The 24,627-nt window shown below is 39.4% G+C and overlaps 1 protein-coding gene across 1 annotated transcript in view; it reads right to left on the bottom strand.

The window, feature by feature from the left end:
• The window catches only part of ptgir (prostaglandin I2 receptor), a 30,053-nt gene extending 6,980 nt beyond the window's left edge, over window positions 1-23,073 (bottom strand). The window contains exons 1-2 of the mRNA XM_008425748.3: window positions 22,727-23,073; window positions 21,578-22,582 (exon numbers count right to left, since the gene is read on the bottom strand). Coding sequence (XP_008423970.1) covers window positions 21,578-22,432 — 855 coding nt within the window. The 5' untranslated portion in view covers window positions 22,433-22,582; window positions 22,727-23,073. The remainder of the gene's footprint in view (window positions 1-21,577; window positions 22,583-22,726) is intronic.
• Between the last annotated feature and the right edge of the window lie 1,554 nt (window positions 23,074-24,627).

Raw genomic sequence — 24,627 nt, 5'->3', positions numbered from 1 at the left:
CATAGTTGCAAACCTTCTGCAAGCTTTTTGCATGTAAAGGCCTCTGAGTTAAAGGAAGATGATGGAGCTACAGTACGACGCAAAAGTATTCATTTTTCTCCCAACATTGTCTCACATTTAGCTCTGGAAAAAATGAAGAGCCCACTGCCTATTTTCATTTTTTTTCATTTTTTTTTTCGCATCAGATTTCTCATAACATTACTACGTAATTTTCATATTATTATGACTTTATTCTCGTATTATTTTGAGTTGGTGGAATAACCAATAAATATTTCAGAGATTTCTGAACTCTTCCTGAGTTAAAACATTGGTGTCGTTTTATCTTAATAAATATAAACTTGCTTTCTTTTGCATTATTTGAGATCTGGAAGCGCTGCATCGTTTTTATTATTTTGACCATTTCTCATTTTCTGCAAATATTAAACTTTTGCTTAGAATTTCAGAGATGCGTTATCAGTAGTTTGTAGAATAAAAGAAGAATTATAATTTTAGTCAAACATTTACCAATAAATGGTAAAATCAGAGAAACTGATCATTTTCGGTGATCTCTTAATTTTTTCCAGAGCTGTATGTTTAGCTTCATTCAACTTCCAGCAGCTTCGCTGTCCCTGCCGAGGAAAAGCATTCCCCCAGCATGATGCAGCCACCGCTGTTTTAACAATAGGCCTGGTTCAGAGGACTTGTTTTCCACAACACGTATGGTTCTGCAAGCAGCCATCTCAGCTGCTTCTCAGGTTGATTACCAATTAATTAATTATGGGTTGAATATCGATTTTTGAGCTGTTCAACGTGTCAGGATATTTTCTCATAAGTGCTTTAAAATTCTTCACAACTGCTGTTTTCCTTGGTTCTCATGTTGCCGTTTATTCAACATATTCTCAAACAAATCGCTGAGCCCTCACTTTATCTATATACTTGTTAGGGCAAAAAGGGGCAGAATACAAAAACATGTCGTACTTTTCTGAGTTTTTTGTAAACAAGCAAAAAAAAAAAAAAAACCGTTACTTCGCACGTATTCACCTCTTTGTGAATATGGGTCTTATTCTTTTTTGTCAGAAAAATAAATAATCAAATGCATTGATTGTTGGTCACAGCACAACAGAATACAAAAGAAATATTGAAGCAGCACGAATGCTTTTGTGAGGTGCTGCTGTGTGTCAATGACCACAAAAGTTGGTTCAGGCTCTTTACAGAGAATGAAAACCAGGAAATTCGTCGTAGCTTGATCGCTAATGTGTTTGCAGAATCCACTCTTCAAGCCAAACTGGTTATTAAGGCAAACATTTCCCTACCTTCCTAAACCATTTTGCCTGGCGTAAATGAGCACATCCTGTCAGAGACACTCAAGACGCTATTTGGGGCAGATAACACGCATGCTTCAGGAAACAGACCCCGTAATGGATGTCAATATTCTGCGACCCATTATTCTCCATCCACCAGTCCTGCCTGGTGGACTCTTCCTACCTCTCTCTCTCTCTCTCTCTCTCTCTCTCTCTCTCTCTCTCTCTCTCTCTCTCTCTCTCTCTCTCTCTCTCTCTCTCTCTCTCTCTCTCTCTCTCTCTCTCTCTCTCTCTCTCTCTCTCTCTCTCTCTCGCAGTGCCGCATCATTACACGTGGCATGAGAAGAGGCAGAGTGCAGACAGCCGACCCGCCAGAGACGATGGAGAGAAATACTCAGCATCTGAAGAAGTTCCATATCTCGACAGACATGTTTAATGTGCTTTCTAGTGAGATTAATGAGCAAACTCTTACAAAGGTGATAAATGGGTAGATAAAGCCTCGCTAAGTAGATTTATGGTGCAGTTTCTCTGCCAAAAATGAATCCTGTTGTGAATCCGGCGGTGGCAAACAAATCCAACGCTAACGTTAGCTTGTTCGTGCTAATGGGCAGCAGAAACATGTTGCATATTGATACAGAGGCTGCCGTAAACTTACAGACTAGCCATGCCACCAGTTTATCATCATCTATCCTGAAGTGCTTCCATGCATGCATTCATCTTTGAACTTTGAGAAAACGTAAAGCTTAAAATTTTTTTAAAAAAAAAGTCATTTGACAGTGAAGCAAAGACTAAATTTATCCAAAACATCAACTTAGACTGCAGCCACTCACACACAGTAGTGTGGGGAAATAAGTGTTGTCTTTTGTTAAGTTTAAAACAACACATTTGCAACAATGAAATTTAAACCCAAGCTGTTAATGTGGAGAAATTAAATAGTCAATGTCATTATTTACTCTGGCTGTTTGTAGCTCTACTTCATGCGATACAGCAACCAGTGGAAGTTCAGCAGTGACGATACTTGTGTGTGAGCCGAGTCATATGGACAAATATTTGCTTTCTTTTCTGTACTGTGCATATATGTATATGCATTTTAAACATATATTTTTTATATTTTTAAATATTGATAATAGATCTTCCATTTCCTCTAAATAGCTATAACTTTTGCACAATTACAACCACCTCTATCTCCTTTTAATTTAGCAAAATCTATAAGCAAAATAATTTAATTAGGCAGCTTACATGTTATCAACTATCCAAAAACATGCAGGTCAGGCGTTTTTTTTCTTTTTTGCAGCATGTCTTCAACCAGATGGTGCAGCCATAATACTTTGACATTAAAAAGATTCTGGAGGGGAATTTTCACAACCACAAAGACAGTTTGAGATGCTTGAGGTGCTGAGGGAAAAAACGCAGAGACGAGGAACGAGTGGGTGTTGACGCTACCTTTCTGAATTGTTTTTTTTTTTTTTTTTTTCCTGTCACGATAGCTTTATCTGTTAATTTGCACTATCACATTGCATGTATGAGTGCAGCATGCAAAGAGAGGAGAGCGAATGCTTTAAAGACAGCCTGTGGTTATCTTCAGGCAAGTCCTATCAAGGGAACGACACCATTTAAAAGTCCATTAGCAACTTTCCCCCTCCAAGTCAGGCTCAAGTCTGCACTGGGTTTGTTCTTTGGCTATTAGGTCGATTTGCAAAAGACGTACCAAATGCATTTAAGGGAGAGTTAAGTTCAATTAACTGCCTGTAAAGAGAAGTGAAACCGTTCTGGATTATATTTACAGACCTATACAAAGTCCTTACCAATTTAAAAAAAAAAAAAAGCAAAAAAAAAAAAACAAAAAAAAACAACACAGGAAATGTTGTGTTCTTGGGGTAGCTTTGTTCTCGTTTTGAATGTAGGGCATGGTCAGTTCTGTAAACATGGCCAGGGTAAGAAGTCGTTCGCTCAGCAGCTGAAAAAGAAAGTGCTGACAAAATTAAAACAAAAACAAGAAGCTGCACGAAAAGAAAAAAAGGGGAAGCTGATGTGGAAGAGCGAATGCCCAACTCTTGATGGAGGTGTGTGCCAATATGTAGCCAGAAAAATTAGTTGTACGAATTGTGAAATGTCTTGCAAAAGAGCGCTGGTGTTCCTCCCGGATTATGCTGAAATGTCCGCATGCAGGGGCAAAACTTAAAGATCAGTGACGGACGTGACGAAAATCTGCTTTTCGAACACAAACCGAGACTATTTGACAAGCCCAAAGAACGGGTCTTTAATGCCGGACGGTCTGTTTGTTTAATATTACTGCTGGAAATGACTAAAAAAATGATTACTTTTCTGGTTGAGATGCACATTCCCACAGAAAGCCACCTGGAAGTCTGCCATGTGTGCACTTTGTCTTCTTCTCTGCCAGAAGCTGCACATATTTGAACATTACAAACTGTGTCCTTTGTTTTCACTGGCAATAAATAACATGCGCTTGAAGCAGCTCCTATTTTGGTACGTTTATCCATCATTTCCGTCACAGATGATGACAGCTGGCGAGTGGTGAGGGCGTGATAACGTTTGTGCTCATTTTTGTGCTCAGCAGGCAAGACAAGAGGCGATACGATCAGAAAAGCTCTATAATCTCTACATCATTTGCTGCGCTGTTGTGCAAACAGTGTTCAACAAGCTCAGGACAGTGCATATTAAATGCCTCTTGACCCGTGTTTGAATATCCTCATTATTTATTAGCTTCTGGTTCGGCATGTCTTCATACAACTTAACTGAATGTGTTGCAAATGTAAAATATTGAAGTGGAAAGTAGCAGGAATCTGGTTGCAGAAGTGGACACTTCTACTAATGCTAGTGCAGGGTTTTTATTAGTCTAATGTTTTGGCTCTGTTCTTGTATTTCAAACTTTCTACACAATTGTTTTTGTCATTATAAAAACAACTTTGTTGAATGATTCTCTTTAACTCATGGTGAGCGGGAGTCAAAAAGTGCTGAAATAGACTTGAAAAGTGATCCGACGCACAGCGTTGTGGCTACTCTGATCCAACACTGCCTTCAAAAACAAGCAGGACGTCCGAGAACAAACAGCAAATCTGTGCATGTAGCTTCTGCAGACTCTCGTGCAGATGCACCAACTCGTCACAAGTGGCGTCAAATAAACAGATGTCAAACTTTCGGCTTCAAAAGGGTTTTGTCTCAAGACCGGTGACGACGCTCTAGTAGCTTTGTTTTATTTGTTTTTTTTAAAGGAGATTACACCTAGCCCAATTCGACTTGAAGTTTGATTTCAGGTTAGAATCTAATCGAGTTTTTCTTGGCGTTCTGATCCACAGATTTGTGTCGCAGGCTCAGTGATTGGGGCACGGGGGTTGGGGGCATCAGCTGGGGAGCAGCACCAAACAGCATCAGAAGCAAGCAGCACACAATAACAAAGATGGATTACTCTAATAGCAACACATCTGTGTAGACACACAAACAGCATTAATGTTGCTCTCATCTAAAGTTACGGAACAAAGCAAAGGGAAAAATGTTGCCGTCTTCTTATTTATATCCTTTAGTTGAGGTTTAAAATGAGAATCTGGCACATTTTCACATTATTCTAAAGCTCCTCTGTTCACCAGCATGTGAAGGTTGGTGTCAACAAATGAGTAAAAACGTAAAGGTCCTTTTTTTCCTTCCAGACACTCAGGCTTTCTTGTAATCTTTTAAAGAGCTCCTGATAACATTTCCCAGTGTCTCTCATGACTGTCTTTGTGTTTACACTGCTTTCTCGCCATTTTTCTTTTAAAGACGTGCACCGATTGCAGTTTTCTGGCTGATTGCAATCATTTCTTTTGTTTGCAATATCGCTAAAGATAGCAAGAAAGTCTGTGGGTTGGCAACAGCAGAGCGACTTACTGATAACTGCAGACGTGACCTGGTGGGCCGGTCTGCCAGTCAAACTATTCTCAGGGGAAAACAGAAGAAGAAGGTAATTTTTAGACCTCAGCAGGAGATCTGGCTATAAGATTGATGAGTATCGGACGATGGCTATCTCCTAAAATTAAGGAAGTCGGTGCACCGCTGAGAATCTTTTGTCACAAAACACATAAATAAGAAATTCTGAAACTGATGGCGAACCGAACTGAAAATGAGCGAAGAAGGCCAATAAAAGACGTCAAAGCAAACAATAATTAATCTGGATAACAGCTGTGTATGAACACTTTTTAAAAAATTACAAGAAATGTTGTGAAAAATTAAAACAAACTGGAGACTGAAAAATTGTGGTCTCAGCGCCCCATTTCAACAAGTAATGGGATTAATTTTAACAGCTTTTTCCACAAAAGAAGGCACAGATTTTGTTCTGTGAAATACCAACCATATTTTAATCAAAATCTCTCTGATACCAATCAGAGTGTGAACGTGTGTGCGTGTGAATGTGTGAATGACTGAATGTAGCGTTTTGGATCCTCTGAGCTTCATAAAGTGCTACACAAGTACAGGCCGTTAACCACTCCTGAAAAAAATGCTATTTTGTGCATCTGATGTTTAATCCAAAAGGCTTCAAAGTACGCTTTATTTCACTTTTAAGTCAAAAACTACATTTTCATTTAAAAGTCACTGAACAGCAACGTTCAGAGAAAATGCAATCTGACTGCTTTAAGGCTCATTTATGAGGCAACAGAAGAAAAGAGGGAAATGAATTTGACGACTCAGCATACGAGCTTAAAACAGCAAGACACGATATATGTGCTTTAACAGTTTACCCCTCGATCTCTAATGCTTTACAATCCAATCAGTACCTGCAGCAGGTACTGATTGGATTGTATGCAGCGCATTGAAACAACTTACTGTAGCGTCGGCTTTAAGAGATCAGCAAGGGATTCATTTTGGATTTAAATCCAAAACCAGCAGACATTCTTGAAAGAAGGGGCTGAAAATAAGAGTGGGCTCCCAACGGGCCTGTGGAAGCGTCCATCATGGACTTTATTTGGACTTTTTAAAACAGCACAGAGGAAACGACATCCAAGATATGCAGGATAAATAATAAAGTAGAGTTTCAGTTTTGCAAAAGAATTTGTCCATTTTTTCCCTTTAACATATTAAATGCTGTCTAGTGTGGGCATTTGTCAAATAAACATGTTATTTTTTATAGTTTAAGAATAATACATGTAGCTTCCAGATGCATTTTGGGGATTGAATCACAGATTTAATGCACTTTAGGGCTTACTCTGCCTATTGTGGTGCCTATCATCTTTGAGGTGTGTGCCACCGATATTTCCTCTGGTCTTGTATTGTCATATCACCGACCCCCCCATGCAGATTAAATGCATGTCTTTGTCAATAATTCACACCATTGTATCAAGTCTACAACTGAAATCCCAGTGGGACAAACTGGGATTTCTTCTTATTGCTTTTAGTAAACATTTTGTGTGCACTGCTCCTTAAAATCCCAGAACGCGACATTGCCCTTTTCTGGTAGCAATCATGTTGTGGATGCTGTTAAATCCCCGTTGTCTGCATGCTGCTCAGGCTCTTTGAAGGAAGAACGCGCTCCATGTGCCGAGCGCAAACATTTTGGAAAAATTGCAAAGTTCTCCACCCCCCAAAAGAATAAATAAATATTGAACAACCACAGCATTCAGATAAAACGTTTAAGTTCTTCCCTACCTCAACCCTCTGAACTTGAAGAACAAGGGGTGATATTTATTGCTGGAGTGCAAACATCCTTCTTCCTTTTCTTTTCTTTTTTTTTTTTTGAACTGTTGCATCATTAGTGGTAAAGAACCAAAGAAGATGTAGCACTTTTTCTGTACCCTTTTTCCATCTTTTTCTAAAGACGTACACAAAAAACGAATTAGTCACAGTGTGATTTATCTCTGAAGATTTTTTCGATTCTTTTTTTATTTTTTATATATATATCTTGGTTTCATTTCTTTAGAGTCATCTGATTTCCTTTTTATTTGCTCTTCAGCACCTGGACAGACGATCACCACGCTCTGCCTCATATATGCTGTGTTTATCATGAGGGATTGTATTTCACTGCCGTCTCTCAGCCAACTTATATGAGCTCGTAAATCTGCTGCTGCTGCTAAGGTGGAGCACAAAACAAGCACATCACACATCTATCTGTCATGTCATTTTCAAAGGTGTAACAATTGCTGCTGACGGCTAACTGGGTTAAACTTACATTTTCATTCAGCAGTTTAAAAACTGTTTTAGAGTTTTATCTATTAATATTTAATTTTTCAAGAAAATATTGATGTGGAGAGATATGACTGCAAAAACACAAAATCTTACCAAATATTTTTTTTGTCTATTTTCTGGTACAACTAAAAGAAGACAAAACTAACTTATAAGTAATCTTTGCTTGTTTTAAGTTAGCAATTCCTCATTTTGTTATTTTAAAAAAGAACTAGACCCACTGGGAGATTACTTCACTCATTGAATTTTTTTTTTGTCGTAATCTGCTATTGGAACCAGAACGTTTCAATCAATTTTGACTTGAAATGAGTCAAGTCAAAATATATATATCTTGCTGAGAAGTTTTTTTTTTTTTTTCTTATTTCAAGTGTACTGAGATATTTTGCACAATAAACCATATCAAGAATACGTGGTAAGATTTTGTATTTTTTGCTGTGTATTGAAAATGTTTGTCCAATATTGAGATTCTTTTTAAAATCATCATGTTCAGAGAGATAGACTACATGACGTTTAATGGTATCCCCCTCATTTTTCTTTTTATCATGTTTGTTCTTAAAGTTGTTCCTAATCTATCATGTGATTTCGTGCAACACTCTCCAAAAATGTCATCGAGGCGAAGAAAAGGTTTTTACAGCATTATTTTAACATTTAATTGAACAATGTGTAGACGATTTAAAATCTCTAACTATACAATACGATAATATTGACACATAGGTGTTCAAATGTTCTGCTCTTTAAATTACTCCGGTGCATTTTGAGTGTGCAATATGATCTCCTTCCCTTCACTGCAGAGTGACACAACAAAAGGGTCGTAGCCCTTGGATTGAGACACTATCCTTGGGTGTGGAGCATTAATGTAATGGTGTGCGAGCGAGGAAGCTGCTGAATGACAGGATGAACGAGATCTGGCACACATGACGGCAAACCGAAAGTCCAAATGTAGACGGCAGCAAATAACTTGTAGGTGAAAGCAGTACATAGCTGCAAAAAATACATATATGTGCTGTAACTGTTCAGAGCTGCACCCTGACACAGTGTGCAGCTGTTGTCTTGTTGCAAATGGTGTTGTGTTCGAGTCCCTGCCTTTTTGCAGGATTCTCCCTTTGTTTTCCACGTGCAGGCGTGAGTTATTTCAACTCCGACTTCTTCCCACAGTTAAAAAAAAACAACAACAAAAAAAACTGCTTGTTAACTTAATGGGTTTCTCTAAATTACCCTTAAGTCTGAGAATGTGTTTGTGGTTGTTAGTGATGAGTTACAACCCTGCGAGGATCAGGGTAGTATAAAACTGGATGGGCTATTTACAACAACCTTTATGACACGCGCACACCCATTTTAAGAGCGTTTATATTTCAACTGATGCCCTGCATTTTAATTAAGAGAAATAATTCACTGCAATTGCCCAGTGTAGTGATAATGTGCTTATTTGTAACTATAGTCTACACATGGGAGAAGAAGTTCAAGGGAAAGTTTACAAGCCCCATTTCCAACAACTCATGCTGCACAAAGTGCTTCACAACAGACCAAAAAGAAATAAATGCAGGACAATAACGCAATTTTAAAATTTAAAAGAGGATTTCAAAAACAAAAACAGAAATGTAATTGTAAGGGGCTATTAAGGGGATTTCCCAGTCAGTCGTGAAGCTGTCAGCGCATTAGCGTGTCGCTGTGAGCCACTCTTTGTAAAACTGAAAGCTAAAGTTGACATAGGCGTGTTTTCACACCAGGACGATCACACGAGAGTTCAGATGAGCTTTGAAAAGCACCCAAACAAAACAGGCATCCCTCCTTATGTAACAGAGCAACCTGCAGCTCATTTAACCCCTTAACCGCCACCCTGAAAACAATTACATGTCATCCAGTTGCTCGGACCAAACAGCTCCGAGGTAAATATATTTCATACACTTTAAAAATGTTGGTTTGTTGTGTGCAGAAACTGTTAGTCCCCTTAATTCATCTTGTTCACACCGGCTTTTGATCAAAGAATCCGACTAATTAGTTTAATACAGGTCCTTCTTAAAAAATTAGCATATTGTGATAAAGTTCATTATTTTCCATAATGTAATGATAAAAATTAAACTGCCATATATTTTAGATTCATTGCACACCAACTGAAATATTTCAGGTCTTTTATTGTTTTAATACTGATGATTCTGGCATACAGCTCATGAAAACCCAAAATCCCTGTCTCAAAAAATTAGCATATCATGAAAAGGTTCTCTGAACGAGCAGTTAACCTGATCATCTGAATCAACAAAGTAACTCTAAACACCTGCAAAAGATTCCTGAGGCTTTTAAAAACTCCCAGCCTGGTTCATAACTCAAAACCACAATCATGGGTAAGACTGCTGACCTGACTGCTGTCCAGAAGGCCATCATTGACACCCTCAAGCAAGAGGGTAAGGCACAGAAAGAAATTTCTGAATGAATAGGCTGTTCCCAGAGTGCTGTATCAAGGCACCTCAGTGGGAAGGAAAAAGTGTGGCAGAAAACGCTGCACAATGAGAAGAGGTGACCGGACCCTGAGGAAGATGGTGGAGAAGGGCCGATTCCAGACCTTGGGGGAAGCAGTGGACTGAGTCTGGAGTAGAAACATCCAGAGCCACCGTGCACAGGTGTGTGCAGGAAATGGGCTACAGATGTCACATTCCCCAGGTCAAAGGTCAAGCCACTGTTGAACCAGAAAGACCAGCAGAAGCGCCTGACCTGGGCTACAGAGAAGCAGCACTGGACTGTTGCTCAGTGGTCCAAAGTACTTTTTACGGATGAAAGCAAATTTTGCATGTCATTCGGAAATCAAGGTGCCAGAGTCTGGAGGAAGACTGGGGAGAAGGAAATGCCAAAAGGCCAGAAGTTCAGTGTCAAGTACCCACAGTCAGTGATGGTCTGGGGAGCCGTGTCAGCTGCTGGTGTTGGTCCACCGTGTTTTATCAAGGGCAGGATCAATGCAGCAGCTATCAGGAGATTTTGGAGCACTTCATGCTTCCATCTGCTGAAAAGCTTTATGGAGATGAAGATTTATTTTTTTAGCACAACCTGCCAAAACCACTGGTACTACTGACCATGGTATTACTGTGCTCAATTGGCCTGCCAACTCTCCTGACCTGAACCCCATAGAGAATCTGTGGGATATTGTGAAGAGAAAGTTGCAAGACCCAAAACTCTGGATGAGCTTAAGGCCATCAAAGCATCCTGGGCTCCATAATACCTCAGCAGAGCCACAGGCTGATTGCCTCCATGCCGCATTGAAGGCTGCAAAAGGATTCCTGACCAAGTATTGAGTGCATAACTGAACATAATTATTTGAAGGTTGACTTTTTTGGTATTAAAACACATTTCTTTTATTGGTCATATGAAATATGTTAATTTTTTGAGACAGGGATTTTGGGTTTTCATGAGCTGTATGCAGAAATCATCAGTATTAAAACAATAAAAGACCTGAAATATTTCAGTTGGTGTGCAATGAATCTAAAATATATGACAGTTTAATTTTTATCATTACATTATGGAAAATAATGAAATTTATCACAATATGCTAATTTTTTGAGAAGGACCTATATATGGATTTTAACATCCTTTGTTTTCTTTCATGAAACACTTTTATGCTCCTACTTCTTTCCATCTTTCCTTTGTAATGCGCTTCGCCTTGTGTATGAACGGTGATGTTTAAATAAACTTGCCTTGCCTAGCACAGGTCTGTCAGCAGGTTACAGTCAGACATGAATCCCTCTGTTTACCCAAATCTTTAAAAAAAATATAATAAATCTGACTTACGTCCAGCTATCAGTGCAACTGCAGTTTAAACAAGAAGCAAATCTGAAGCAAAACGGCTGAATATGAAGCACCATGGCCCTGAAATGGCCTAGTTGAAGTGCAGGGCTAGGCCTGATGGGCAAGCTTTGATCCAAAGAGCTGTGCAGAAACGCCGTTACACGTTAACCAAAATCTTACCAATATTGTACAGAAGAGCAGCAGGCAGTTCCTCCTAAATAATCTGAGATAAAACAGAAAGCAACTATTTAAATGTGAGATTTGTTTTACCCATTTTAAAACGCGGTGACTACTTTCCCTCACAATACACTTAGTGAAAATAAGCACCAAAACAGAAATAGTATGATATCCTCATGTAAGACCTTGACAGAAGTTTCCACAGGAACTGTAATAGTGTCATAACTTATCAAAAAAATACATCATTGGAGCGATTACAGAATTTGATACACTGAGCAGCTGTTTTATGAAATGCCTGACTGCATTTCTTGGGAAAATTAGCTTTTTATTTACTTTCTTTTTATTGGGATAATCAAAAACTTGTACAGTGTACAGCATGGTCATTATATGCACAGAATAATCCACACTACACGAGTTTAATGGGACCACATTAAATCTTAGCCCATGCTTGTGTTTTATGACGTGCAGATAAAATTTTACACCAAGTAAAACTTAAGCCGTGTGCGAAAACAATTGGAGTTTTCAAACTCTGCCTCGGTTGTTGAAATATCTAAATTTTCTTCTTAAATGTTTATTATTACCAGACAATAATAGCCTGGCTCAAACCACCAATTTGCAAAGTTTCTTTTTAGAATCATCGTGTCAGCAGAAACATCAGAGTATGAAGATTTAGTGCGATCATTAAACAAGTTTGTGGCTTGTTCTGGAAAATAAACGTTTGGCTTTTTTTTTTGTTCTGGGATCTTTGATATTTTTTTAAAGGCTTTTATGATGCAACAAGAGTAGAATATGTGGAAAACTTCAGTTTTAGGGGGAAAAAAGAGATTATCCATGGGACTGAATACTAATGAAAAACACGGGAAATGACTAACCTCCTGTTCTAATGTAATCAATGTTTTCACTAGAATTTACTCAAAAACTGGAAACAGATCCAAAGTTGTGAACTCACGGAGGAGTATGATTAAAACTCAGCATATTCCAAAGTTTGAGCTTCATTTATTTTTATGTGTGTTTTGGATTTGCTGTGATTTGCATTTTGTACAAGAGGCAACATTAAAAAAAGGTTAATGACTTGCAAAACATGTCAGGACTTTAAAGGTGCAGCCTGGAGGATCGTGGTAGCTGCTAGCAAAAAATACGAGTCGTAATTAACTGAACGCCGTCCGCTTCACCTCGTTTGTCTTCATTGCAAGCAAGAAAAAAGCACTGCAGCCTTGTTTCAGTCAGCAACAAGTGGAGGAGGGGCAGCAAACTAAATAGATCATGAACAACAAAACAGGACGGTAACCTGACGACAACCAAAACATACAATAAACGTGAGCGTGAACAGGAACACACACACACAAACATTTAGGATTGCGTCTCTCTCCATTAAAAAGAAAAAAAAAACAACTCTTATTGTTCCCCTTCACAAAGCGAGCTGCTGATTGCAGAGCATCATCTTTCTTGGGAAGCCTGGATGGAGTGCTAAAGTCTCAGCAGCACCTGGAGCACAAAACCAGATGGGAACACAAAGCAGTCACAGCGTGTGTCTTTCTATAACTACACCACACCACTCCCACGGCACGCAGAGACATCCGATACCTACGGCCCACGCAAAGGTCGACGGATATTCCCCACCACTGGGTTCGATTTCCATTGTGATTCCTCTTCTGAGAGCTAAAATTAGCTTTGCATCAATGAGGATGCTCTGGTCCTACAATACACCGCAGGTCCTATGGGGCCATTAAAAGAAATGGCCCCATAGGACCATAGGATCCTATCCTATAGAATCTCGTAAAGACGAGATTCTATAGGATAGGATAAAATAGAAAGTGACAATCAAAGAAAGTAGAACTGCGCAAGGATTGAAATTGTGTAAAACAGAATGAAAAACGAGAGTAAAATACTCTACAGTAAGGGCAAAATGTCAAGATTAATGATATACAGTTATTAAAAAAACATCACACTCCCGTCCAAAGGGGCATAAAACTGGGTAACTTATTTTAAAAATGTTCAAAATGTGCATCATGGGCAGCATTAAAAGACAACGGGACAAATAAGTGACATAAAAAAAGTTGTGCCATCTCAGTGCCTGATTGGAAACCTCTGAATTTATGTAGCTTTCAATCAAAGTGGACAATTTGTAAGAAGGGCTGCCTGTACAGGCACTTATATGATCCCTCGATGGCCCATTCAATCAATCAATCAAATCAAGCTTATTTATGGCACATTTCAGCAACAAGGTTCAAAGTGCTTAAAGAAGTTCATAAAAACACAAAAATACCAAGTCATCCAACATGCTGCCTCACTGTGGGATAATACTGGACTAATGTTCAGCCACACCACAAAACCACATAATCAAAACTCTGAAAGTGCGACTATAAGAGGAACTTTCTGCAGATGATGTAATGTTTTTCCCACCAACCTGAGCAGGGAGACTGTTGTGAGCACATATTTCCTTATGAACAAGAAAGTATCTTATTGTTCCAAAACCGATATGGTATCGATATCGTCGGTATTTTGCATTGATCCGCCCTTCTCTAGTTTACGGGTTGCGCTTGACTCTGTGTCTGTGCTAAAAGAGAAACACACACCACCAGCCAATCAGACAGGTCTTGTTCATCCAATCAGAGTATTCCTTGCAAATTCTGCATTCGCTTGAATAAATAACAACCAGACGTTATTAAACAAAATGGAAAAACACAGGAACATGTCATACAATAACACTTGAATTTTGTACCTTAGGAATATTTAGCTAAACATAAAAATTCTCATCATTGTCCATTTTAGCCAATATTCATTTTATATAACTTCTGAATGTGAACAGTGTTGCATAATCTGTATTAAGATCTTGTAACAAGGCGGCCGTTTTGCGGTTGGATTTTACGATGAAGATTTCAGGAGGCAGAGTCAGGTGGTAACAGCAGTGGGTTTATTCTCCTCACAGCATCAATACACAGACAATAATTATCTTCTTCACAGGTGAAAACTGAAGGCTTAAATAGTCTCAGCTGTGTTGGACTCAACCACTTCCACTTCACAGTGGGATCTCCCTTAACAAATCTCCACCTATTTAAATAAAATAAACTTTAATAAATATAAACATTTAAATGTACTTTTTATAAATATTTCATATTTTATCTTACACCAAATGAAACACCACAAAAACCCATAAACGATTATCTCCCCACACTTTTCATTGGCCTCTCCCAGAACCTATAAATGGTGTCTGGACCCCCGGGGTAGTATTTGCCCAAACACCCTGGAGAGGACACAGAAAAGACAGGTGAGTCACTCAATATCAGCACTCCACACTTTACAGATTATGCACACACATTTGTTCAGTTTTACCCACCAGTAGCTCATTGCTCTGAGTAACAATTATCCTCCCTCCACAGGCAACCAGCTCACTCTCCAATGACGAGCAGCTGTGCAGAGCCCAGAACAAAAGGCTACATGCTAATTACTAAAAATACTCAATAAATACCATTAAAACTTCTCGTGTGCAAATTGCCATTTATGTGCAAATCTCTGCTTAAAGTGCAGTGCTAAATAAAGTGCTTGTTCATAAAGTGCAAAAAGTGCATTTAAAGTGCTATACAGCGATTTAAGTAAAAGTAGACCCAGTAATGAAGCTCTCTTCATTACAGATCTACATGTTGATTAATTAATTGGTATTTAACTGAAGTTAATGAAATTTCTTATTTATTCAAGTTATTTTTTTTTGTCTGCCTTTTTCAAGACTCTATAGTTGGAATTACAGTAATGTCAATAATGTCTTCCAATTACATGTAGCACCAAGTCATATTGTCAAATTTTCTGCCAACTTCTATTTTTCAACATAAAGACGCGGTAGATCCCCCAGCACCTTCACCGCTGAGATTAGTAAATTCTCCGTAGAAAACCCTGCATCACCCACATGATAACATCACAGTCATTTTTATTTTTTTCCCACATCTGTGGCAATAAAAAAACCTGAGTCATTTTCACTCTCTTTTTGGCAAGAATCAGCCTGTTTTCAGTCTTGAATCATCTTTGACCTTTGTAGATTTGGGGAGGTTTCTTTCGCTTGATCCGGATCCAACTGGCTGCGGGTGCCGTCATCCAGTGACTACTTATTCCCACTTGTGTTTTTTTTGGGTGGGGTCGTCAGTCACTGCTATGGGACTTTTTGTGGCTCGTGGCCTTTTGTAATGAGGAATATGTATATGCGCTCTGGTTAACAAGGAAACAAACGCTAATTTGTATAAACAAAGTAAAGTTGGCTCTAGAAGCAGAATAAGTAGGTTGTTAATTGCAGAAAGGGTTTTGCATCTTTGGCTTTTTCTTTTCCCAGGCAGCTTTGCTCTCCAGGTTTTTCTCATCTTGTTCTCAGCAGACATTTCCTCAGAGTTCTTTTGGATTTGGTTTGCCGTCTTCATTTTCTACCCCAAATCTCTGGAAGCCCTTTTTTCTCATCTTTATTTAGAAGGTAAAACTCAAAACATACATCATTAACATCTGGAGTATAAAGATCATAACAATGGTGAAAGGAGCTGTACCAGGAAGCTGCACATCGTTTCCTATCTGAACACGGAATAACAAACTAATGTGCTTAAAAACTGCTTTTACATTAGTTGGTAGTAAAAAAAAAGAGGCTAGGTTACAAATAAGAAAAGCTTCCTCAGAATCTCTATCAATTTTTCCATTTCCAGTTCTCATAAATCTCTTCCAGGGTTCACCACAGACGCCTTTTCACGGTCAGAAGGATCCGCAGATGCCATGTCTAGACTCTGCCAGATCATTTTCGTATCCAAGTAAAACCTATAAATAGTTAAGTAATGCATTTCAGAAGTTGCTCCGTCTGTGAATGCTCATTCTGAAATAGCAGTGCAGCATAATGGAGGTATTAAAGCTATTCTTATCCGTGTAATACTTTCCCTTTCCAGCGGAGTGGAGTAGTTATTTAGTTTATGGATCAATACGAGCCTTCCTGACGTTTTATCTTACGCAGCGGTCAATGCAGTATGTCTGCTAAGTAAGTTAAATATATATATATATATATATATATATATACACACACACACACTAATGGAAACTTTTTATGAATTAGTTACAGAAATAAGGCGATCAATGCTACATTTGACATGTTTTTTCATTTAATGGTGCTAGAAAAAGAAAGATCTGGAGCCATTCTTTCATCGATCCTGGTATCGATTACTGATTTATGGGAGATTTATGGTTCTCATGGTAACATTTATTGGAAGTAATGGGAATAAAGAAGAGAGAATATTTGTTTCTTTTGTTTAATCAACAAGCTTGTAACTTCTGATATTTGCTTTAATTTCATATAAAACACAAAAGCTCAGAACTTTGTAACGTCTAAATTGGTCAGAGCGATCTTACTTTAAAGACACTCTTCAGTGATCTACTGCTTATCGATATCGACTTTTATTAAAGGATTACTTTGAAAAATCTAACAAGCGGTGACCACATATTACCTCTGGTAATGCATTTTGAAATACGTCAACGACTTGAGAACAAAATAAATAAATAAATAAATAAATAAAATCAAAGGCTTCTTCCGGGAACAAACAAATTAAGTGCATTTTTCACAGATCCTCTGAAGTAATAAAATTCATCACATCACACTTTTACTGCTCAATGACACTTTAGCAGAGCCAACTACTGGAATGGCACAATAGGCTATAAATCAAACAGAGGTGGTGTGTAATATACGGAGACAAACCTGAGAAGTTGAACCGATCACAGACACACAGCAGCTTTATGGCAACCACTATCGCCACAGCTGTCTTTTACCACGCTCTTGAACGCAACGTCCCTGGATGTGAAGTTTGACTTCGAAATAAATCTTCCCCAACTGCTCAACAAGATGTCTCCTAGTTTCCACAAAGTAAACGAAAATCAGCTGAAACCTGAACTCTAAATACGAGATCTGAAAACACCGTTCACGGCAGAGAGCCAAAGAAAAACTGAATATGATCAATCTTGTCTCTGATCATTAATTATTATTCTTCCCTGCCAACGTCATGGTGAAAAAAAGACACCATTTACTCTCATCTCCCTGCTTTTTTTCCCTTCATTGTTCTGCATCAGTACGACAACAACGCTGGCACAGCTCGATATCTGCCCTCGGAGAACTTGCGCATGCAAGGATAAACCGGAAACACACAGTCGTTTCTTGGTTTTGTGGTTTGCTCTTGCTGTGTTCACTAAGAGCAACACACAAGGATGCAGCGTTTAGCCTTCCGGTACATGTCAAGAGGAAAACTTGTTGCAATAAATTCAGTGTGAGCAACACGGTGAAAACATCCCACTAGACTGAATCAGACATTTTTCTTCTTCCTCCCCTTCCAGCATCTGATGCGCTGTGAGCCAAACCAGCGGATGTTAATCACCAGCTCACATCTGTCTGGAAATGGTTGCTGTTGCTTATACGTGTAGAATCAGGCTTCGCAGCGTGACGAGTGCGACTGCGAAGATTTACACATACAAACAGGCACAGAGACCTCTAGACATGTGTCCACGCTCGGCACGAGAGTGATAAATTATGTAAAACATTACAAAACGTCTGCTGAAAACGCAACTCTGCACTTGATTTCCTGACACAAGGACTCGCTGTCCCCAACAAGTCCTGAAAGCTGTCTGCGATTTTGTCGAAAGCACGTCACGTCTGTGTTTTGAAAAGATGACTTTCAACAATCACAACCTATGAACAGCAAGCAAATCTGCAGTAAGGGCTTTGCACATTGTTTTGTTAGTCAAATCCAGGTTTTCGCCAGAGACTCTAAGCATTTTTTTCACCATCTGATTTCACATCCAGACTGAGTGAGACGGCATTATATCAGTTTGTGTTATGTGGCCCATCCGGTTCTTTAAGGCTGTGGCTGTGTGTGTAAAGTCAAATATATACTAAAAAATTATTGTGGTCAGAACATTTTAATATCAAACTGGGGAAAATAACAACAAAAAAAGGTATAAAAATGCAGAATATTAAGTTATTTTTTTACCCTCTTTAGATCCTGGGCAAACAATGACAAACCAGAGTCTTTAAGAAAGCTAAGTTTAGTTATAGTTGCAACACTCGAGTGATAAGTGTGAGTAAATAGGATCCTACTTACTCATTAACCCAGGGACTCAAGGACTTGCACAAACAGAACATGAAGCAGGTTAAAAGATCTCAAAAACCAACAAATGATTTTGATCCAAAGTAATTTAACCAGAGCTCTAAATGCATCTGGGAAGAATTAGACGTTTAGAAAGAGTTGGTTTTTACCCCAACAAGCTACAATGAGAGCCAATATTAACATTTGGGAAAAGAAAAACGGTGAATCTCCCCAAGAGTTAACAACTAATCAAACATGAATATTGTTTGGTCAGTTGAAACATATAAAAGTGAGAGCAAAGGTAAAGCAGAAAATAAGAGCAGATGCATAATTGCAGCTGCTTCAAGTTAACCCCACTCTGGAACAAAATTATCTGTCATTGTCAGGGAGGCAGAGTTACGTGTGATATTGCTATTTTGTATTTTATTTTTGCTGAAATTCAAATCGATATAAGGCACAAAAACACTCAGGACATTTCCAGATCCAAATCTCTTTTGACTCAAACGCCTCACCGCATTACTAAAATGCTTGCAGGCACCAAAGTTGGGCTTTCCTGAATCTTACTCAGATGGATGAGAAGAAAACATTGTCATCACTGCTTATTTCCCCCTCTGGGGTTTTTGACAGTAATTTAGGTCAAATACCATCATGAACCAGAGCTGAGCCAAGCATCCAGGCACAGACCACAAACAAGCATATGGCAAAAAAATACATGAACCCTATTTTTACTGCTTTCCGTAAACCACTTTATCACCAAAATAATGGTGACCATACAATAAAAGCAAACATTGTTTTACTATGAAACGCATGTTTTATGACACACGTTACGCTCATTACTCAGTGTTTCTAGCAAATGTTTTGCGGAACTGATTTGACCTCAGATTCCGACAAAAAAGGAGAGCAACCTTCTGCCCCGGTGGAGAGAGGCAGGACCAGTCCTCCAGGGTTTTCAGGTTATAGGTCCACTCCCCTAGACTAGAAGCAAATGTGAAGCTTACTCCTCAAAACCAACTCACTCGTCTCAGACACACCTAAACACAACACGGCCGTTAAAGAGGCTTAAACTCTGCTTACAAGCACATTCCAAAACAGCTGCCATGCCCAAGAAAGATTCTTTTACATAAGTGTGATGATAAAAGAACCAGAGTCGACAATGACAGATGGGAATAAATACACATACCTGCTCTGACGTTACCACTTACAAGAGCAAAAGAACAGGAAGCATAAGCCACTTGTTTTATGTTATGATTAAACACTTTCTGAACTTGTTCTGACTGCAGTTTGGAGCTCTGGGATTTAGAAGCTGTTGTGTCACTTTACTGTAAATAACTTTCTAGTTTTGCAGTTGTGACAAATTATGACAACGTTTGAAACCCGGAGCAGCATCAGTTTGAAGGGCCTTAAGATTTCATCTATGAAATGAACAGATTTTATCGATGAAACGTGGAATCTTATACGTTTACGCAGAAACTTGTATCACTGTGAGGTGCTTTAATTTGCCCGATTGTTGTGTAAATGACTAGTTGTCACATTTTTTAAAACAATGGCGCTTCATCCCCTCCTCTGACATAACTCAACCCTGTGCTAAATTTAGATGTGACAACTGTGGGCTTTAGGTGGACGGTTAATGTTCCCAAAGAACCATGTGAGTTAGTGGGACTTCTGTTGAGAGCTGGAACCATGTAATATCACAGGCCATCCTAATAAGTTAGATGTTATCACATATTATTAGGAATACTAATAATTGGCAAAAACGCAAGAGCATTTATCAAATTCCTACATTTCGCTATATATTTAGTCAAACTGATCCATGAGCCCAGGAGTCTGTTCTCCAAAAACAGAGCCATCCTTCTTCAGAGAATCAATACTTAGAAGCAGCAGTACATAACCTTGGAGAAAAAGTTGACATTGCCAGCAATTTCTGTGGCCTTTAACCTCGTGGGGCTGAGAATCAGCTGAGAGTGACTGCTCTGCGACAAACTCTGCATTAATTTGAAAAGAAGACCTAGGCCCACTCAGCAACAGATCGGTTCTTTTTCTTCCCAGCCCAGGTAAAATACCTGCAGGTCATGTCTGGAGTTTGTCTGGGAGTGATGACTCTGCTGCCACAAATTCTTGAAAACATTTTTGCTGTGGTTATCGTTGCTGCTGGTGCGGATTAACGTACAACGTTTTTTTTTTTCTTTGAACGACCAGCTTCTTTAGCAATCACCATTTCTGCCTCTGGTCCTCAAAGACGGGTCTGCTGCTCCTCACAGGCCTTAATAACTAAGAGAAACCTTGTTTCTCACACATACGTTTCTCAGTTGCTATAATAAAGGCAAATTGCAGAATGATGCTATGCGTGTCAGATCACCTACTATGGACCACCACTGGTTTTAACTGTTGTCAACATAACGCGCTAAATCTTACGTGTATGCCTGACATATGAAAGAAAAAGGGACGCGGGGCTTCCCTACTAATTGTCAACGCTACGACAACGAGATAGCAAGGTTAGCAAAAAGTTTTAATTAATAATAAAAGTAGCAAAAGAGAGGTAAGTAGGTCAGTTATTTGACTTTGACAACCTTAACATGTCGATGTGATGTGGGATTCAGCGTGTTTTGGTTCATTTAAACTACAAAAAAAGCAAAGCAGGTGTTTAAATGAGCTAATTAACCACCGCTGCGTTAGATTAGCCACTGCAGCTAATGTGCCGTAGCTAATCTGCATTAGTAGATTAACACAGGTTGTTCATCTACAGCCATTTCTTGCAATGGCATTACATTGCAAGAAATATTATAATCTTTGCCAATGTAAGTTTTATTGTCTGAAATAAAACAAAAAAAAATTAGACATAGCTGAAATGTGTCTTTAGAGTTTTCATTTGCAACAGAGATGCTGGAAGACGTTCAAATAAAATAGCAATTGTAATACATAGCATGTTTTAAACTAAGCAGTAAAACAAACGGGGGGAACAACTGTTGAGGTTTTCCCTCTCTCCTCTGACTTGCTCTCTTGTATTGGGGGGGGACCAAAACCTGCTCTAACCCAGGGGCCCACATCCCGCTAAAACCCAGCCCTGGATGGAAGCGGGGCGCATGGTATACTCACGGTTAGAGGCATGGAGCACACCATAAAGATGACCGTGATAAGCGCCAAATTCACCACGTGGTCCATCTCCTCCTCCCCGCGTCCGAACCAGGCCAGGCTCAACTTTTTCTTCCGGGCCACTGACACCACGGAGCCGCGGCGCATCAGGTGGCTGCGGTGCATCTTGCACAGGCTGACGATCACCGAGCCGTTGCAGACGAACACGACGAAGATCAGCAGCGCATTGAGCGAGGAGTAGGACAGCGAGAAGGCCAGGATCAATTTCCCACGCTCTTCCCAGGTGCCAGGGGCGTCCCCCATATCCATGAAGCACCACGTCCCTGGGCAGTACTGCCTGAATTTACCGTACCCGATGAACGGCAAGAGGCAGAAACCCAAGGAGAAGAGGTAAACGAAGAAGAGGGCGACTTTGGCAAAAGTGGGGCGGATGTGCACCGAGTAAAAATACGGGTGGCTGATGGCCATGCAGCGCTCCAGGGCCATGGCGCACAGGATGAGGGTGGACGCCAGTCCGAAGAAGTTCACCACAAAGCCGAACAGGTTGCACAGCTTCTCCCCGCCGAGGCCGATCAAGGACATGTTGTGGGCGTAGCAGATGAACACCGGTGGGCTGAGGAGGCAGGTTCCCAGCAGGTCGGTGAGGACCAGGCCGGTCACCAGGATGTAGAAGACCGAGGACCGGGAGCGGTTCTCCTTCTGATGCACTAAGAGGATGAAGAGGGCCAGCAGGTTTCCCAGCACTCCGAGCGAAAAGAAAGTGATGGTTATTGGTTTGTTGCCTTGGCCAACAATCGAGTGCTGGCCGTGGCATTTTGAGCTGCTGTTCATGTTTGTCAGAGCGGGGTCTTCCAGCATGAGGAGGGTTCACTGAAAACAATCAGTTTCCGGACGAGTGTAAATCCTGTTTTCTGGAGACAGTCATTTGGCAAAACAGCGAGGGTGCAGAGTAAAGCTGCCTCGTGTTAACACCCTCACAGCCCCATCGCCCCTCACTGCATGCGGTTTCTGTAGAACATATAAAAGTGCTTTTAGATCAGGCAGAAAACCCGAAAATATCACAAAGTGGCATCGTGTTAATCTTGCTCTTACTTTGTCAAAACGTCAAACTATGATTCACAAGCATATTTGCAATGAATAATAGTTACTTACCTCTCACTGAAGCAGCAGTACAATAGTAATAATAATAAATGTATGAAGAAGTTTCAACTTTTTCCTTCCTCTAACTTTCTCATTTTGCCGCTCTGGTTGTTTCGTCTTGTTTTTTTTTTTTTTGTTTTTTTTTTGTTTTTTTTTTCTCCGATAAAAATGACAGCAAATACTTAGATACAGAGTTGGAGTTTAAGCGCAGCTCTACCGACTGATCCGCACTGACTTTCCGGGCACAGAAACACGACTGATCGGTTCAAAGCTTTTTTTCCCCCCCTTCCTCCTCTTTAAGTTTGTGCTGCGGCGCTCCACCCAGTCTGTTTCGGATCGATTCAAAAATCCCTCCCACCGCGCAGCACGTGTGTCAGAGATGAAGGTGATGTTCAGAAGAACAGTTCCGCAAGGACGGCGCGATCATGATGATGATGATGATGATGATGATGATGATGATGATGGTGACGACGGTGAAGATGATGATGATATGTGTATTTAAATTTGGCCAGTGTAAATATTTGTAGAGCAAATGTAAACCATCAGCAATCAAAATAAATCGCAATTTCTCAAATTATACACAAAAAAAAGTGTAAACAAACAAGCTGTCCACACGTACACGTTTTTTTTTTTAAATAATCACTAACATAAACAAAATGAATCAATAGAAAGACAAAAAAAAAATACCAACAGAGAATGTAACACCAAAAATATGCCAAATATATGAATTCATGTAATCTTTTTAAAGTCATTTTTATCACAAAAAACCCCGGAACAGTTACTTTGGCTGTACTGTAATATGGCACTACATATAGAATGTGCCTGCAAAATAAATAGCACCATCGCCCCTTTAAAACTGTGAATAATTTTAATAGCACTTAATACACACATTTGAAAGTGTAAAAATTGGGACAAAAATTAGATGCAAATGGCCATGGTGATAAGCACTGGCTTCTCCCTGAAGTTTTTTTTTTTGTATATGAATATTATTCGTTTTTTTCTGAGATTTTTAACATGTTTGAAATATATACATTTTTAATATAATTTCATGGGCTAATGTTTAAAACTTTTCAAAGGTGTGCTTCCATGGCAACACATGACCAGGTGACCTCAAAGACAAGAGAGAATGATTAAAACAAAATATTAAATAAAGCCAGTTATGTTTTTACAAAATAAAAAAACATTTACCAGATAAATTAGAATATAGAAGTACAAAAAAACAGCACCTGCTAGGGACGGGGTAAATCCCTCACACAGTGTCTCCTCTAGTTTCTAAAAAAAAAAAAGATGTTCTTAATGACTCTTACCTCACCTGGTTTACATTTGATCATGCTCCCCCCTCCCTCCCCCTCCAACATCTCAGACCAGGAAAGAAAGTTTGCACATTACTGACTACAAATGTAATCAAGCCGCTAATCCTTGTTTGCTTTTGCTCCACTCTTTTTAATTAGCATGGTCTGGGCTGTGGGAGACTTAGCTTTGTTTTTTTAAATGTTCGTTTGGTTCACATTTTTCCTCTGTGTGCAAGCTCTACACAGTCAGCCATGAAGTCTTCTTATTTTTATACTCCCAACTGTTAGGACTGCTGTTAACAGACAGAAGCCGTGAAATAGCAACGTGCTGCCACTAGGGGGAGTGAGCAAAAACAAAAAACATCTCGACGTTTCAAAACGTATTGAGAGTTAGAATTACTTAAGTTATGCTATTTGTTTCTCCATGTCTGGCAGGCATTATTCCAATTTACCTTTAACTACTGCAGGGGTTTCTCAGATGAGGATGCCACACAGAGTGTTGACAGATTCAGCGCCCGTAAAACAAACCGAGGTGGCACTTTTAAATAAACAGCAGACACAGAAGCTCAAAACAAATATTGGCACGTGCACACACACTCCTCACAGCAGTCGGCCTGTTTG

Source organism: Poecilia reticulata, chromosome 13 (assembly GCF_904066995.2).
Source record: "Poecilia reticulata chromosome 13, P_reticulata-male-v2, whole genome shotgun sequence".
In the NCBI taxonomy this organism is placed as follows: Eukaryota; Metazoa; Chordata; class Actinopteri; order Cyprinodontiformes; family Poeciliidae; genus Poecilia; species Poecilia reticulata.
The sequence above is the reverse complement of the archived record's forward strand: the minus strand, read 5'-3'. Positions and strand labels throughout refer to the sequence as shown.